The sequence below is a fragment of the Solea solea genome, chromosome 5 (genome assembly GCF_958295425.1).
Source record: "Solea solea chromosome 5, fSolSol10.1, whole genome shotgun sequence".
Taxonomy (NCBI): Eukaryota; Metazoa; Chordata; class Actinopteri; order Pleuronectiformes; family Soleidae; genus Solea; species Solea solea.
The window spans coordinates 235,001-250,975 of NC_081138.1; the positions used below are offsets into that span (position 1 = coordinate 235,001).

A 15,975-nucleotide genomic window follows, 5' to 3' on the forward strand; every position below is an offset into this window, starting at 1 on the left:
TGTGGCAGTGATGATTGTGGTGCAGTGATGATTGTGTGGCAGTGGTGATTGTGTGGCAGTGATGATTGTGGTGCAGTGATGATTGTGTGGCAGTGGTGATTGTGTGGCAGTGGTGATTGTGTGGCAGTGATGATTGTGGTGCAGTGATGATTGTGTGGCAGTGGTGATTGTGTGGCAGTGGTGATTGTGTGGCAGTGATGATTGTGGTGCAGTGATGTTTGTGTGGCAGTGATGATTGTGTTGCAGTGGTGATTGTGTGGCAGTGATGATTGTGGTGCAGTGATGATTGTGTGGCAGTGGTGATTGTGTGGCAGTGGTGATTGTGTTGCAGTGGTGATTGTGTTGCAGTGGTGATTGTGTGGCAGTGATGATTGTGTTGCAGTGGTGATTGTGGTGCAGTGATGTTTGTGGTGCAGTGATGATTGTGTGGCAGTGGTGATTGTGGTGCAGTGGTGATTGTGTGGCAGTGGTGATTGTGGTGCAGTGGTGAGTGTGTGGCAGTGATGATTGTGGCAGTGATGATTGTGTGGCAGTTATGATTGTGTTGCAGTGATGTTTGTGTGGCAGTGATGATTGTGTTGCAGTGATGTTTGTGGTGCAGTGATGATTGTGTTGCAGTGGTGATTGTGGTGCGGTGATGATTGTGTGGCAGTGATGATTGTGTGGCAGTTATGATTGTGTTGCAGTGATGTTTGTGTGGCAGTGATGATTGTGTTGCAGTGGTGATTGTGGTGCAGTGATGATTGTGTGGCAGTGATGATTGTGTTGCAGTGGTGATTGTGGTGCGGTGATGTTTGTGTGGCAGTGATGATTGTGTTGCAGTGATGTTTGTGTGGCAGTGATGATTGTGTTGCAGTGGTGATTGTGGTGCAGTGATGATTGTGTGGCAGTGATGATTGTGTTGCAGTGGTGATTGTGGTGCAGTGATGATTGTGTGGCAGTTATGATTGTGTTGCAGTGATGATTGTGTGGCAGTTATGATTGTGTTGCAGTGATGTTTGTGTGGCAGTGATGATTGTGTTGCAGTGGTGATTGTGGTGCAGTGATGATTGTGTGGCAGTGATGATTGTGTTGCAGTGGTGATTGTGTTGCAGTGATGTTTGTGGTGCAGTGGTGATTGTGTTGCAGTGATGATTGTGTTGCAGTGGTGATTGTGGTGCAGTGATGATTGTGTTGCAGTGATGTTTGTGTGGCAGTGATGATTGTGTTGCAGTGATGTTTGTGGTGCAGTGATGATTGTGTTGCAGTGGTGATTGTGGTGCGGTGATGATTGTGTGGCAGTGATGATTGTGTGGCAGTTATGATTGTGTTGCAGTGATGTTTGTGTGGCAGTGATGATTGTGTTGCAGTGGTGATTGTGGTGCAGTGATGATTGTGTGGCAGTGATGATTGTGGTGCAGTGATGATTGTGTGGCAGTTATGATTGTGTTGCAGTGATGATTGTGTGGCAGTTATGATTGTGTTGCAGTGATGTTTGTGTGGCAGTGATGATTGTGTTGCAGTGGTGATTGTGGTGCAGTGATGATTGTGTGGCAGTGATGATTGTGTTGCAGTGGTGATTGTGTTGCAGTGATGTTTGTGGTGCAGTGGTGATTGTGTTGCAGTGATGATTGTGTTGCAGTGGTGATTGTGGTGCAGTGGTGATTGTGTTGCAGTGATGTTTGTGGTGCAGTGGTGATTGTGTTGCAGTGATGTGTGTGTTCATGTATGAAAAGAGCAAAATGAAGGTGTAGTGATTGATGTGTGTGATATTTATATTTAAAGTGTAAAGAAAGAACGTAAATAAAGCCACATGTTGGACGAATGTTTGTGTTTATTCAAAGTAAACAAAAGAAAAGTCATGAAAGGATCTGCAGCTCAAACTTCTGTGGTTGACATGCTTGACAAACTTCAGCGTCTCTTTGTCTCTGTACACGAGGGCCAGGGAGTTATCCTCTGGAGACATGGTCAGAAGCTGTAAATAGATGAAGAGGAAGATGAAGATGACGACGATGACACAGGTATGACTGCATGACGTCACACTCACCTCTTCATCCTCCTCATTAGCAACATAACACGTGAAGCCTCCAAACTCTGACTGCCAGTCTGTGAACACAACACACTCACAACACTGACACTGTGTGTGTGCGTGTGTGTGTGTGTGTGTGTGTATGTGTGTACACACTTACCTGCACAGCCAAAAGGTAAAAGCAGATCCAGAGCAAACTCTGCACGAGCTGCTTCTGCATCATGTAACAGAGTGTAGCTGCCATGAGACCATCGACGCAACTCACCACAACATAGAGGTGAACTGAGCTCTGCACAAAACACACACACAGGTCAACAACACCTACACACACAGGTCAACAGCACCTACACACACACACACACACACACAGGTCAACCACACACACACACACACAGAGGTCAACAACACCTACACACAGACACACGCAGGTCAACAACACCTACACACACACACACACACACACACACACACACTAGCACACAGGTCAACAACACCTACACACACACACAGGTCAACCACACACGCACACAGGTCAACAACACCTACACACACACACACACACACACACAGGTCAACAACATCTATACACACACACACACACCTTTGTCTGTGCTCTGGGCCTCAGTTGCAGATCCTGTGGCTTCTCCATCTCCTGCATCTTCTTCATCGTCATCCTTCTCTTCTTTCTTCTCCTCCTCATCCTCATCCTCATCATTATCATCATCAGCAGGACACAGGAAGTGCAGTCGAAGGCCAGTGAAGTTGGAGAGTAAGAGGAAGAAAGCTTCTGAGCGCAGCAGCTCCAGGCAGGAGGAGACACAGTGAGGCAGTGCGTCCAGAGAAGCTGCTTCATAACATCTGACAGAAGGAGCAGGACATCAGTGTTTAGATGAGGACAGAAGGAGCAGGACATCAGTGTTTAGATGAGGACAGAAGGATCAGGACATCAGTGTTTAGATGAGGACAGAAGGAGCAGGACATCAGTGTTTAGATGAGGACAGAAGGAGCAGAAATCATCTGTGAACTGTGAGTCACCTCTTGTTGGGTGGACCTCTCCTCGTCCACTGAATGTGAGAGAGTCTCAGAGCTTCGTCCACTTCTCTGAACCTGTCCTCCTGAAGACAAACACATCATTTATCAACAAGAACCTGTGGAGAAATGAAGAGAACACGCGCTCTTTACCCTGAGGAAGTCTTTGAGCTGAATTTCCGAGCTGTCCTCAAACTCCTGCTGAATCTGCTCTTGATAGGAAACGTCCAGGTAAAGTGGATTGATCCACTCCAGCAGCAGAGTCTCCTGTCAACACGAGCAGCAGAGGAGGACACTTCCTGTTACCTGCTGACGTCAGTGAGGGTGAAATCACACACAACAACAAACAAACTCACGTCTCTTGGTAAATGTGGGCTCCTCAGGACGGGGAGCTCCACGTGTCGAGGAGGACGCTCCAGTGACGCTCCATGAAACCAGCCGCTCAGAGACAGACGACATCTGTCCTGTGACAAAACCTCTGACACCTGGACGACAACAACAACAACAACAACAATAACAACACAGAAATATCATTTGATGTCATCTGTATTATTGTATTATAACATGTTTACTATATTATTATAACATATCATGTTTACCTTATTATAACATGTGTACTGTATTATTATATTATAACATGTTTACCTTATTATATTATAACATGTGTACTGTATTATTATAATAACATAACATGTTTACTGTATTATTATAACATAACATGTTTATTGTATTATATTATAACATGTTTATTGTATTATGTTATAACATGTTTACTGTATTATTATAACATGTTTATTGTATTATTATATTATAACATGTTTACTGTATTATTATAACATGTTTATTGTATTATATTATAACATGTTTACTGTTACATTACATTACATGTCATTTAGCAGACGCTTTTATCCAAAGCGACTTACAATGGAATCAAGTACAATTTAGCCAGGGGTGGAATCGAACTTGCGACCATGATGTCTTTGGTACACAAGGTAGGGTCTTAACCACTGAGCCACTCCACCACTGTATTATTATAACATGTTTATTGTATTATGTTATAACATGTTTACTGTATTATTATTATAATAACATGTTTATTGTATTATGTTATAACATGTTTACTGTATTATTATAACATGTTTATTGTATTATTAAATTATAACATGTTTACTGTATTATTATAACATGTTTATTGTATTATGTTATAACATGTTTACTGTATTATTATTATAACATTACATGTTTATTGTATTATTATATTATAACATGTTTACTGTATTATTATAACATGTTTATTGTATTATTATAATAACATGTTTATTGTATTATTAAATTATAACATGTTTACTGTATTATTATAACATGTTTATTGTATTATGTTATAACATGTTTACTGTATTATTATAATAACATGTTTATTGTATTATTAAATTATAACATGTTTACTGTATTATTATGTTATAACATGTTTATTGTATTATTATGTTATAACATGTTTACTGTATTATTATTATAATAACATGTTTATTGTATTATATTATAACATGTTGACTGTATTATCACTGACAAAAAGGCATAAATGTGAAATGAATGTTAATGTATTTAAATATTTTTGCTCTTACAGTATAAAGTAATAATTCCTTATACATGTGTGTCTAACATGACGTGGACACATTCATGGATTACAGATGAAGTGATGTCATTGTTACCTGGTGAAAGGACACTGGAGAAACCTCAAATAGGGCGAGTGTGTTCCACGAGGGCACGATGGACTTCACTATTGTCTGTGGCTGGAAATGATCTGAGGAGGAAAACAGATGAAGTTTGACTGATTTTATAGAAACACAGACTTTAACATAAAGCAGCAGAGTCACCATCTGTTGTAAAAAGGTCCAGGTTTCCTCCATCGCTGCTCTGCCACTGAGGCACCAGATAGAGAATGAAAGCAACGCGTCTTCCCTCCAATTCATCGTCATGACACAACAGAACATCTGTGAGGGCGACACAATAATGATCTCACCAGTCAACACAGATGTTTATTCCTCACAGAGAGCATTAAAAAGTCACCTGTGGATTCATATTTGGCACAGGAAATATCCACCGTGGGTTCCAGCTCCACCCCCAACACTTCACCAAGCCAGGAGCGGAACGGTCCGAACAGAGCCGTCCTGAAAACAGAGGCACAAACACTGCTCCACTGCCTCAAAGCACACTTTGACATTTTGCTGTGACATAAATTATCACTGATTCATCCATGATTACAACAGAGGTGAAATCTCCTCCATTCTGTCTGTGGAAACCATTTCATGTTCATCACCTCATTAAGAGTCAGAATTCTTCTATCATAATGTTCTCATAAACATGTTTATTCAGATATATTCTAGAGTATAAGCTGATGTCTTCAGTGAGCGAGACGTGGTTTATAAAGAAACGATCGATATGACCGACCTTCTCACTGCAGACTCACAGGTGTGAATAATAACTATAAATATCTCAGTAATCACAGCAGTGAACATGTCCTCGTTCTGACTCAGGGAAATGGAATGCAGCCATTGTTGAGGCTTTTAAGAAGAACTGTGAACACTGACGACTGTGGACATTAAAACATTAAAGGCCCAGGACGTAACATTGAAGATAGATCGAGAGAAAACTGGATTTGTCCCCGAGGGGAAACTGGGTCATCGTAGCAGCGGGACAAACATCTCACCTGAGTCCTGCGATGTGTGGCTCTGTCCTCGTCTTCAGGTCGTCTGACTGGACCAACACAACAGAGACCATAAAAACACAAACCCTTAGCAACACTGTTATTGTTATTATTATTATTATTATTATTAGAAGTCTGTTTTGATAATGACCTGTTTAAATTTGTAAAGATCATTTGATTTCTCATGGAAGTTGAGCCCCAGAAGTTCTCGCTGCAGGTTTTCTACGAAGGCCTCGCTGCCCAGAAAGTTCTTGATGACGCAGTGAGGGAAAGGTTGAGAGTCCAACTCCAGATCCCCTGCACAAGTTTAACAAAACCTGTTCAAAGGTTCTAGCTTGACTTGTGTCCTCGCAGTCAAACTGCTACGTTCACAGATCAACATTTAGAATTGTACTTGTTTACTTGTGTTTAATCACTTTATAGAAGTTGTTGTGTTTCTGCAGCGACTCTTGTTTGTTAGTTTGTTTGTTGACCACGCCCCTCCTTACCCAGAATGCAGCTGCTCTTGCGGCTCCACGCCTCCTTCACGCGCTCCTTCACCTGCTCGTCATCCAGCACTGAGCTAAGTTGTGCTCTCTCCTCGCTCCGCTTGTGTTTCTTCTTCGTGTTCGCTTTGCTGCTCTCGTCCTGGTTTCGCTTCGACGCCATTGTGGTTTTAAACTGCGGTCAAAAACCGAGCGAAAACGCGTTTCAAGCGTTTTTAACAACACTCAAACCACGCAGACGCGTGCGCGAGGCAGCGAAACACGGACGTCGCAGGAAGATGACGTTGCGGTGACCGTTAGATCCCTGCGTACAGACTGACAGGCGAAGCTAACAGTTTAGCTGAGAATCGAGATTAGATAGATAGATACTTTATTCATCTCACAGAGAAATTCACAAGAGCTGCAACTAACGATTGCTTTATTTTCATAATGAAAGTAATCGTTTGGTCGATTACATTTCGGAAAACATTAAACATGTTGATCAGTGTTTGTCAAACCTGGAAATGATGTTCTCAAATGTCTTGTTTTTGTCCACAAACCAAAACGATTCACTTTGAATCATATCTTTGTTTTTATGGAGCAAAGAAATGAAGAAAATGTTCACATTTAACAATAGGAAACAGTCAGCGATCTTGTTTTAATCATGAATAAACCTTCAAACCGATAAATCGATCATCAAAATAGTTGACGATTAAGCGAGTAATTGTTTCAGCTCTATTTGAGGTTATTAAAGCTGCACTCATCCATGCAAGGTTAGAATAGTTTTAGTTTTTAAAATTAGTTCATTTCAATTCAATTTTTAGAGCAGGTTTGCTCGTTTTAAGTAGTTTTTTATTTTAGTTTAGATTTTAGTGTTAGTTGGTTGTAATTATGAGTCTTTGCCAGGTGCAATATGCAAAAAGGCCATAATAAGTATTGTGTCAGAAGATGCCATTTTAAAAATGAGCAATGAGGACAAATGAACATCCATCCCATAATCACATACAGTCTGTGTATAATACTGCTGAGGTTGATGTAGTTGGTGTGAAAGGTTTTGGTTATTTGGTTACTTTTGGTTAACTCTAAACTATAATCATTGCACTCATGGAGGACAAATATGTGATTGTGATGGAAAACGATTAGATTTCTTTGAGTAAATGGAAAATGTACAGGATCACTGGACACTGAGTGAAAATGTTGAGCTCGACGTTCAGTTCTAGTCATTTACGTTTAAAAAGGCACAAATTATTACATCGTTTACAGGAAATCAAATCTTGGTTGGTTTCTAACCTGCTCCAACTAAACAGCCTGAAGACGGAGGTTCTCAACCTGGGTGTCATGGACTCAACTCACATCAAATCCGTAAGCTCCACATTATCTCTCCGACCTCCTCCATGTGCACCATCCCTCCCAGAAGCTGCGGCCTCCTCACCCCGGCCTCCTCACCACGGTCTCCTCACCTCGGCCTCCCGACCTCGGCCTCCTCACCTCGGTCTCCTCACCCCGGCCTCCTCACCTCGGTCTCCTCACCTCGGCCTCCCGACCACGGCCTCCTCACCTCGGTCTCCTCACCTCGGCCTCCCGACCACGGCCTCCTCACCCCGGCCTCCTCACCTCGGTCTCCTCACCTCGGTCTCCTCACCTCGGCCTCCCGACCACGGCCTCCTCACCTCGGCCTCCCGACCTCGGCCTCCTCACCTCGGTCTCCTCACCCCGGGCCTGCTCTCCATCCCTGCACCAGCAGGTGAAAGTTCAGCGTCGCTGCTCCGACCTCTGGATCCTCTGGATGTTTTCTCTCAAATATCTTTGGTATGACTTTATGGAAACTTTACGTTTAGAATCGTGATGTTTTTGCTCCTCCTCATTAACGTTTACTGCTGAGGATATTTACTCACAGAAAGATGTAATGACGTTAAAACACATGTGAAAGTCAGTGGGTCCAGTTAAAACATGGTCATGATGTTGCTGCTACTGAGTGGTATGTTATATTATTGATGTTGTTTATTATGTGCAGGATAAGCAGTTTATAGAAACAATGGATAAATCATACAGGCTACAAACACTCTTTAATAAAACTACATTAGACACATGATCTTAAATCTTAATGCTTGTGAAATGCCTCTATCACAAAAGCCGACGTTCACAATCAGGACACGATCTGAACTTTAGCTTCACTTTTCAGTCTCTGTGATGAAGACTGTGATGCATCTGAGCACACTGCAGTAATAAAACATTCTGAAGTGACTATCACAGAACTATAACTATACAGCACACATCCAAAAATAATCGAGAATCATGTTGACGAAATGTTGAACAATTCGTCTCAGTTTAAATCTTAATAAGATAAATTTAAAGATATACATTACATTACATGTCATTTAGCAGACGCTTTTATCCAAAGCGACTAACGATGGAATTGAGAATCAGCCACGATGTGGTCGCACACAGGGTACCGCTCTTATCCACTGAGCCACTCGTATAAAATGACTTTGAAAGTAATCAGTCAATCACTCTTCGACACACTGAAAGGATTGATTTATTTAAAAAAAACAAAATGGCATTGTTACAGGTTAAAACGACAGGAAACTCAATGTTTGTAGTTTGTTTAATCAAACACAGACTTCCTGTGAAACAACATAAAATCAGATTGTGGACTCAGATACCAAAAAACAGCTGTTTCTTACAAAAACAACAACAGAGAAACGTACATGATACTTTCATTTTCTTCTAACAGTATAAACAGCGCTCAGGACGCCCGTAAATCTGACGACAAGCTTTTCCTCTGTGAACGTCGAGCCAGAGAAGACTCTTTGACCTCTGTTTGTCATGGGCTGCACTCACAGAGACAGCCACACAGACAGAGACAGCCACACAGACGGAGACAGCCACACACACACACTCTGCTTCAGCACGTTAGTTGTAGATGAAGTTGAACCTGTGAAAAGACATTTACACTCTTTAGTTACACGTTGTGTTCTTCGTTCATTTATTCTTCTATTCTTCTAGAGTCGGATATAAATGTCTCCACCAAACGTCACTTGCTAATAATGATCTTTTATACGTAACATCATGTATAATTATAACAAATTGTAAAAACAAAGCAAAGCGGACCTGCTCAGTAGCTGGGGTAGACTGGAGATGATGGGTCCATATCCAGGAGCGTTGTCGTACAGTTCGAACAACGGAGCCGCAACCAGTTTATAGTTCTTGGGAACAGCAAACAGCGCTGGGGAGAAAAGAAAGAGTAAGTAACTTTACTGGCGTTAACGTTTGAATGAAACCATTTAGAGAATGATGTCGTAAGAACCTTTTTCTTGCAGCTGCACCAGGAACAGTTTCTTGTGCTCCTTTGGTTTGGTGATGTGAGCTGGAATGTACGGATACTGCAAACACAAGAAAAGTCACATCTGTGTCTGTTTTCTACTGTCAGTCATTTCCATCCATTATCTTTATCTTCACAGGTAAGCAATGAAAGGATCCCAGCGACTTCAGCTCTGATCAGGATATGGAAGTTTATTAAGTAAGTTCTCTTTGTGGTCTACAAACCTGTGGAGGCTCAAAGTTGGGGCGCCACCAGTTACCAATACAGTCATCGATCACCCAGTCCTGCTTCACCCCGTCCTGTCGCCCCAGAATCTAAAGTTCAAACAAGTGTTTTAACAAATGTTTAAAGAGCTCAGTCAACACAGGAACACTGCGGTGTGCTGTAGTTACCTCAGCCATCAGGCGTTTCAGACCCTCCACCTCGTCCTCTGCAGGATTCAGTTCTCCACCAGGCCTGCACAGAGCAAACACACATCACACAACTGTTGTGTTCAAACCAGGAGCCTTTTATCTGCTGTCAACTCACAGTTTAAAGAAAGTGGTGCCGAGCTGCAGCAGCAACACGTGAGGCAGTCTGTGTTCGTGGACGATGAGGACGCCTTCCACTGTCCTCCGCATTCCCATTTTATCAAACTCTTCCCGCATCCTCTGGAAACGAGCCGCCACTGAACTGTCCTTCTCATACAGAGGCTCTTTGGTCCCAAATGTGTAGTTGGTGAGAGGATATCTGCAAAAACACATGAACAGCAATCTTTTTTTAGGAGTCATAAGTGAGGTTTCTAACACCGTGAAGGTGAGCAGACTTTATGTTGAGTAAATAAATGGCTCTATTGTCAGAAGCTGCTTTACAAATGTTTATGTTCAATGTTTTATATCCACATTTTCTTTCCTACGTCTAAACAGACTGTGAGTCACGATCACACGTCTCAGTGTAAATGTGAGTTCCGGTCAATTTCACTCTTTCACTCAGACACCGCGAACCGAGCCCCTTCGGCGTCGGTCGACGGTGCGCGGTAACTACCGGCCCGCGCAGACACCGGCTCGTTGTTTGCGGGTGTTTGCGGGCGTTTGCGTCAGGTGCTGGTGGACTCACAGATTGATGGGCCTCTCCAGTGTGAGCGGTTTAGCGGGCCCGCTGATGTATTTGTTCCCAAACTGAACGGCACCACCGCGCGGCCACCCCGCGGCCGAGCGACTGGGAGGAACCACGGACATCGTTCACCGAGAGCGCGACGAGCACAACGAATCCTCCGGGAAACAGGCGCTGGCGGCGGCTTCGGAAATCGGTGAAATGTCGATGAACAAGCGAGAAATTTGAAAATGTCTGAGAACGGTGCACAACAATCCCGTCCCCGTCGTTTCCCTCTCCTCCTTTTCCGGGTGAGCTTCGCTCTTCCGGTCAATGTTTTTTCGACAGCGACACCTGCTGGTCATAGAGGTGTTGGTTTATTGAACAGCAGCACTTTGAGCTCCTGAAATGTAAGGATTTCATCTTCACAGTAAAAATGTACATTTGAAAACTTTGTTTTATTTCAGAAAAGCTTTGATCACATTTAAAAATGATCACATGACACAGAAGTTCAGTGAATCTCGTGGAATCTTTGGGGAATAATAAGAGAATATTTAACAGTAGTTGATGAAAATGTGAAGACGTCGGTCCACATGTTGTCACCTGACAGCAGCACCAATAACACAAAACACCACACTTTACTATTTAGTTAGTGTTTATTTATTTATATTTGAGTTGTTAAAATGTTTAATATTCCATATTTGTTTCCATGTCAGGGTTCAGTTGAACAAAAACTGTTCTACTGTTATAAACAGTTCTTACATCTTGACCCAGATACCTTCACACTTTGTTAACGCTCCCTCTTGAAAGCGTTGTAGCACCTTAAGTTTAGATTTTCTGTTAAAACAACAAACATTTGCATCACACGTGAATCATCACATCAATCACTCGATCAATTCATTATTCCATATAATAGTCATATCTATATCACTTATCATCTATATAATGTAAACATGGTGTCGTTTAGCACAGCACTCGTCTTATGGTACATGATCATACGTGCGATGCAGAAAAAAAGGACAAAGACACTGCTGGATATGTTGATGACATCACACCGTGGATCCTCGGCTGTACTGTGGCCTCTCCTGCTCCGTCACAGTAGTTGGTCCCGTATTTAGCGATTTGTGAAATTACTTGTGGCTCAGCGACCTTTGACCCTCCTCTGCTCTCTCATCAGTGTCTCACTCACTCTCTCTTCTGGTTAGCGTTGGTTTTCCATCATTAACAACTCCTTGACTTTCATCCACCTGTGTTTGCTGCTTCTGTTCCACGTCAGGCTCGTCTTCTGCTGTCAGGAGATGAGAAAAAGCACAAACTCTTGAACCCTTGAAGCACATCAACACACACGGTCAGAGGAATACTGCATGTGACACAAACCCTTACCCTGCTCCGTTGGATCCACACTGGATGTTTGGTCAGATCTGGTCTGGACAACATTATTTTCACCTAGACTGACAGTAGAGTGTGCTGGACTGCTCAGGTGATCAGAGGGATCATCAGTAACAGGGAGGTCATGTGTCTCTGGCTCTGAGTCAGGTGACTGTGTGGAGCTGACTGCACGAGTGTTGTTTGTGGGCTTTGTTAGACCAGAACAAGTGGAGGGAACAGAAATATCAGTGTCTGGCTGAGTCATGTTGGGAGCTGAGATAGAGTTCATGCAATCAGTGGCTGTTGGGCTTCTAGTGGAGCTGCTGCTGCTGCTGCTGCTGCTGCTGGTGGGAGGAGGAGCAGCAGATATTGGGGTTGAAGAGGTGGCATCAGGTGAAACTGTGGCTTTAATGGTTTCACTTAAGTTAGATGAAGATGTCGTTTCAGAAACTAAGGAGCTAGTGGAGGTGACCACAGAGGAATCATCACAAGTTTCACTGAGTGAATCTGTGGTGATGATCGAGCCTGAGGGCATATCTGATGTGCTGGTGGTGGGCCAAGCAGCTGTGGGGACAACAGCAATAGTTGGGTCACCTCCAGCAGCAGCAACTTCAGCAGCATCAGCAGCAGCAACAGATTCAGCTTCAGCAGCAGCAGCAACAGCAGCAGCGTCATCATCATCATCATCAGCAGCAGCAGCATCAGCAGCAGCAGGGGTAAAATCAGACGGGAGAACAACATTAATCTGTGCCAAAGTGGATTCAGTTGACAGATTTGGTAATATTGTGGAACGTGAACTTTCACTGGTGACAGCAGAAACCGTTTCCATGGTAATGGAAGGTGTAGTTAGTGTTAAAGTGACCTGGAGGCTGTGAGGGTCTGAAGTGTCACGAGGCTCAGTGGCTGTGTTGAGGCCTGTCGGTGTTGTCGTTGTCGGTGCTGCTGGGACGGCAGCAGTCAGCTGTTCTGTTGTCGTTGTCGGTGCTGCTGGGACGGCAGCAGTCAGCTGTTCTGTAGTCGTTGTCGGTGCTGCTGGGACTGCAGCAGTCAGCTGTTCTGTTGTCGTTGTCGGTGCTGCTGGGACTGCAGCAGTCAGCTGTTCTGTTGTCGTTGTCGGTGCTGCTGGGACGGCAGCAGTCAGCTGTTCTGTTGTCGGTGTCGGTGCTGCTGGGACGGCAGCAGTCAGCTGTTCTGTTGTCGTTGTCGGTGCTGCTGGGACGGCAGCAGTCAGCTGTTCTGTTGTCGTTGTCGGTGCTGCTGGGACTGCAGCAGTCAGCTGTTCTGTTGTCGTTGTCGGTGCTGCTGGGACGGCAGCAGTCAGCTGTTCTGTTGTCGTTGTCGGTGCTGCTGGGACGGCAGCAGTCAGCTGTTCTGTTGTCGTTGTCGGTGCTGCTGTGACGGCAGCAGTCAGCTGTTCTGTTGTCGGTGTCGGTGCTGCTGGGACGGCAGCAGTCAGCTGTTCTGTAGTCGGTGTCGGTGCTGCTGGGACGGCAGCAGTCAGCTGTTCTGTTGTCGGTGAACGACCGTCAGAGGCCTTGCTGTCGGCCTCTGTAACATGTGTGTGTGTGGCAGCTGCAGCAGGAGTTGAGTCAGGGTCTGAATCAGAGCTGGTCAGTACAGCAGAGGTGATGATGGTGGTTGGACTGTGTGTGTTGCGGCCTGATGCTGACGATGTCGTGAGGACCGGACCGGGTTTGATCACTGGCTTTGGAGGCAGAGCAGGTTTTCCAGCTGAGTCGTGAGCCGACACACTTGGTCGAATTTGATGCCTCGTGTCTAAAAGAAAACGTGCAAACATGAAGTTAGTGATGACTGCACATATAAATGAGAAGATGTGATGTTTGCATGCTTTTTACCTGAGGACGCAGACATTGTTCGAGGTTTAGAGAAAGAAGCAGACGCCTCAGGTTTACTGTCAATGATGGTGCCTGAGGCACAGAGATAACACACTGATCTCAACATTGACTGTTTTTCTAGTGGAATGATGAAGAGGTCATGACATGATACAAATGTTGGAAACGGATTTCATTTTTGTCTAAGTGCTGTAAAGGAAATGATTCAAACCTTCAGACTCTGCCTTTTTCATTTCTCCCTCCTGATTCTACAAGAATAAAAGACGTCTTTAACACTTTTGTCATGTGACTGCAGCAGCAGTGCGCGCACACACACACACATACACACACACACACACCGGAGTTTCTTCTGGTGGTGGTTTGGAGACTCCGATGCGTTGAAGCATCAGATGGAGCTTCTGTTCAAAGCTGTGCTGGCCTTCAAACTGTTTCTGAAATCAGTAAAAGCAGAGTAATGAATGAGTGTGTGTGTGTGTGTGTGTGTGTGAGTGTGTGTGTGTTCCATAAACTCTGCTCACACTGACCTTTGCAGTGTTCCTGGCATTAGGAGTTCCTGTTGCTGCTGATCCAGACAGCAGAATGAGAGACTGGGACTTCCCCTCTCTGAGAGCTCGGCGTGGAGGCACCACCTCGCCTCTGAGTGGAGGTGTCTCCTGAACAGCTGACTCTCCAGCACTTGGACCTTTGTCTTTTTCATTTTCCTTGTCATGTTCCTTCACTCTGTCCTTCTCTTTCTCTTTCTCTTTCTCAGCTCTCGCGACCTCCCTGAGCGGGCGTATGAAGTCGGCGATGGAGGCCTTTTTGGGCCGGCCCTCGTGGCTCGTTTCTGACTTCAAACCTCGTCTCTTTCTGAGCGTGAAGAAATCACCGAGCTTCCTCCTGAGTGTTTTTGTTGGTGGTGGCAGAGGGATGGAGCTGGCTGGAGACACTTCCTGAACTGTGATCGATTCTTCATCTTCTTTCTTCCTACATAAAGAAACGTGTATAAACTCATGGACATGACCTACATATGAAGTGTGTGTGTGTGGCTGTGGTGGAGCTGTGGTACTCACAGAACATCTGTAGGCAGGACTCTCTTAGTGAAGAACTCTTCTACTCCCTCATCCACTCGCCCCATGAGCTCAAGGACTTCATTCTCACTCTCAATGATGGTCTCCTGATAACCACACACACACACACACACACACACACATATTTAATAGTGAAGATCACACAAACTTCACATCACACACCTCTGCAGGTGTCATGTACAGCCCCGCCTCCTGGGGGTCAGTTGCTCAGTAATGTCCTTACATCTGTCCAGATCGTGATTTCACAGTTGCATCAGCCTGATCGTGTTAACATCTGAGCCCACGATCAAAGCCAGGAGGCTGATGCAGAGCACACACTCAGCACAAGTCATCGTTATATGACCCGCTGTCAGGGGAATCGCTTGGATTTGGTCTCCCTGGCCATTTGTGTCTACAACAACATCAGCTCAGTGGAAAATGGAGATGATCTTTGAAAATGAACAGATGCCACAAGCGTTTGTCAGTGGAAGAAAGAGAAGACATCCAAACACACGGCGTCTTTTACACAACTCCCCCTCCATCCTTCCCTTCCCCCTGCCTCTCCCCTCTTTTACATCTCTCCCTCTCCCTCTCTCATCTCTCCTACTGTTCCACCCCTTTATCTCTTTACAATCCATTTGAACAAAAACCTGTCTGAGTACCTGTGGTCTGCTGGGACGATAGTTGAGTTTCTGTCGATGAGGTCTGGGTCTGCTCTGGGTGTAGTGCCTGAGCGCTGGTCCGCCCAATGGCAGCTCCATTGGGGAGACACGGCACGCCGTTACCGTGGAGCTCTGTTGCCGTGGTTCTGTTGCTGAGCACCGTTGCTAAGAGCTCAAGCAGCAGCAGTATGTAATGCCTCCACAGAGGTGGGAGGGGCCAGGCTAGACTGACAGATGTGACAACAGAGCCTCGCCTTTCTCTGCTCCCTCCCCTCTGAGAGGAAAACCATGAGAGAAAGATAAAATAAGAGGAGGATGTTTGTTTCATCTATGTTTCCTCATACAGATGCTAACAATTAACACATGGATCATCTTCAGTGGACAGACTCACATGAACAAAAGGCTCTCGTGGTTATGTAATGAATTAATCTTTTATTTCATATGC

General features: G+C 44.5%; 3 protein-coding genes across 3 annotated transcripts; 1 reads left to right on the forward strand and 2 right to left on the reverse strand.

Annotated features, from left to right (window-relative positions):
- Positions 1-1,795: 1,795 nt before the first annotated feature.
- ogfod1 (2-oxoglutarate and iron-dependent oxygenase domain containing 1) lies at positions 1,796-6,490 on the reverse strand. The gene is made up of 13 exons (XM_058629912.1): positions 6,230-6,490; positions 5,893-6,038; positions 5,745-5,791; positions 5,105-5,205; positions 4,912-5,028; positions 4,747-4,838; positions 3,394-3,522; positions 3,191-3,304; positions 3,044-3,123; positions 2,610-2,866; positions 2,169-2,297; positions 2,027-2,085; positions 1,796-1,954 (listed from the first exon to the last, which is right to left on the reverse strand). Exons 1-13 carry the CDS (start codon positions 6,387-6,389, stop codon positions 1,814-1,816), a joined length of 1,572 nt encoding a protein of 523 aa, XP_058485895.1. The 5' UTR covers positions 6,390-6,490; the 3' UTR covers positions 1,796-1,813.
- On the forward strand, positions 1,917-8,294 carry LOC131459806 (apidaecins type 73-like). Its single transcript, XM_058629914.1, has 2 exons — positions 1,917-2,000; positions 7,469-8,294. Exons 1-2 carry the CDS (start codon positions 1,965-1,967, stop codon positions 8,018-8,020), a joined length of 588 nt encoding a protein of 195 aa, XP_058485897.1. The 5' UTR covers positions 1,917-1,964; the 3' UTR covers positions 8,021-8,294.
- Positions 8,295-8,723: 429 nt separating this feature from the next.
- nudt21 (nudix hydrolase 21) lies at positions 8,724-10,906 on the reverse strand. Its single transcript, XM_058629913.1, has 7 exons — positions 10,623-10,906; positions 10,056-10,256; positions 9,920-9,983; positions 9,752-9,841; positions 9,513-9,588; positions 9,317-9,431; positions 8,724-9,140 (listed from the first exon to the last, which is right to left on the reverse strand). Exons 1-7 carry the CDS (start codon positions 10,742-10,744, stop codon positions 9,119-9,121), a joined length of 690 nt encoding a protein of 229 aa, XP_058485896.1. The 5' UTR covers positions 10,745-10,906; the 3' UTR covers positions 8,724-9,118.
- Positions 10,907-15,975: the final 5,069 nt, after the last annotated feature.

Coding starts and splice junctions, on each gene's coding strand:
- ogfod1 (XM_058629912.1), bottom strand. CDS start 6,389: ATGGCGTCGAAGCGAAACCAGGACGAGAGCAGCAAAGCGAACACGAAG. Junction 2,867..3,043: donor AGAGGTCCACCCAACAAGAG/GTGACTCACAGT, acceptor TCCTTCTGTCAG/ATGTTATGAAGCAGCTTCTC. Junction 2,086..2,168: donor TTTACCTTTTGGCTGTGCAG/GTAAGTGTGTAC, acceptor TTGTGTTCACAG/ACTGGCAGTCAGAGTTTGGA.
- nudt21 (XM_058629913.1), bottom strand. CDS start 10,744: ATGTCCGTGGTTCCTCCCAGTCGCTCGGCCGCGGGGTGGCCGCGCGGT. Junction 9,984..10,055: donor GGCACCACTTTCTTTAAACT/GTGAGTTGACAG, acceptor TGCTCTGTGCAG/GCCTGGTGGAGAACTGAATC. Junction 9,432..9,512: donor GGTGCAGCTGCAAGAAAAAG/GTTCTTACGACA, acceptor TTTTCTCCCCAG/CGCTGTTTGCTGTTCCCAAG.
- LOC131459806 (XM_058629914.1), top strand. CDS start 1,965: ATGAAGAGGAAGATGAAGATGACGACGATGACACAG. Junction 2,001..7,468: donor AGATGACGACGATGACACAG/GTATGACTGCAT, acceptor CATCGTTTACAG/GAAATCAAATCTTGGTTGGT.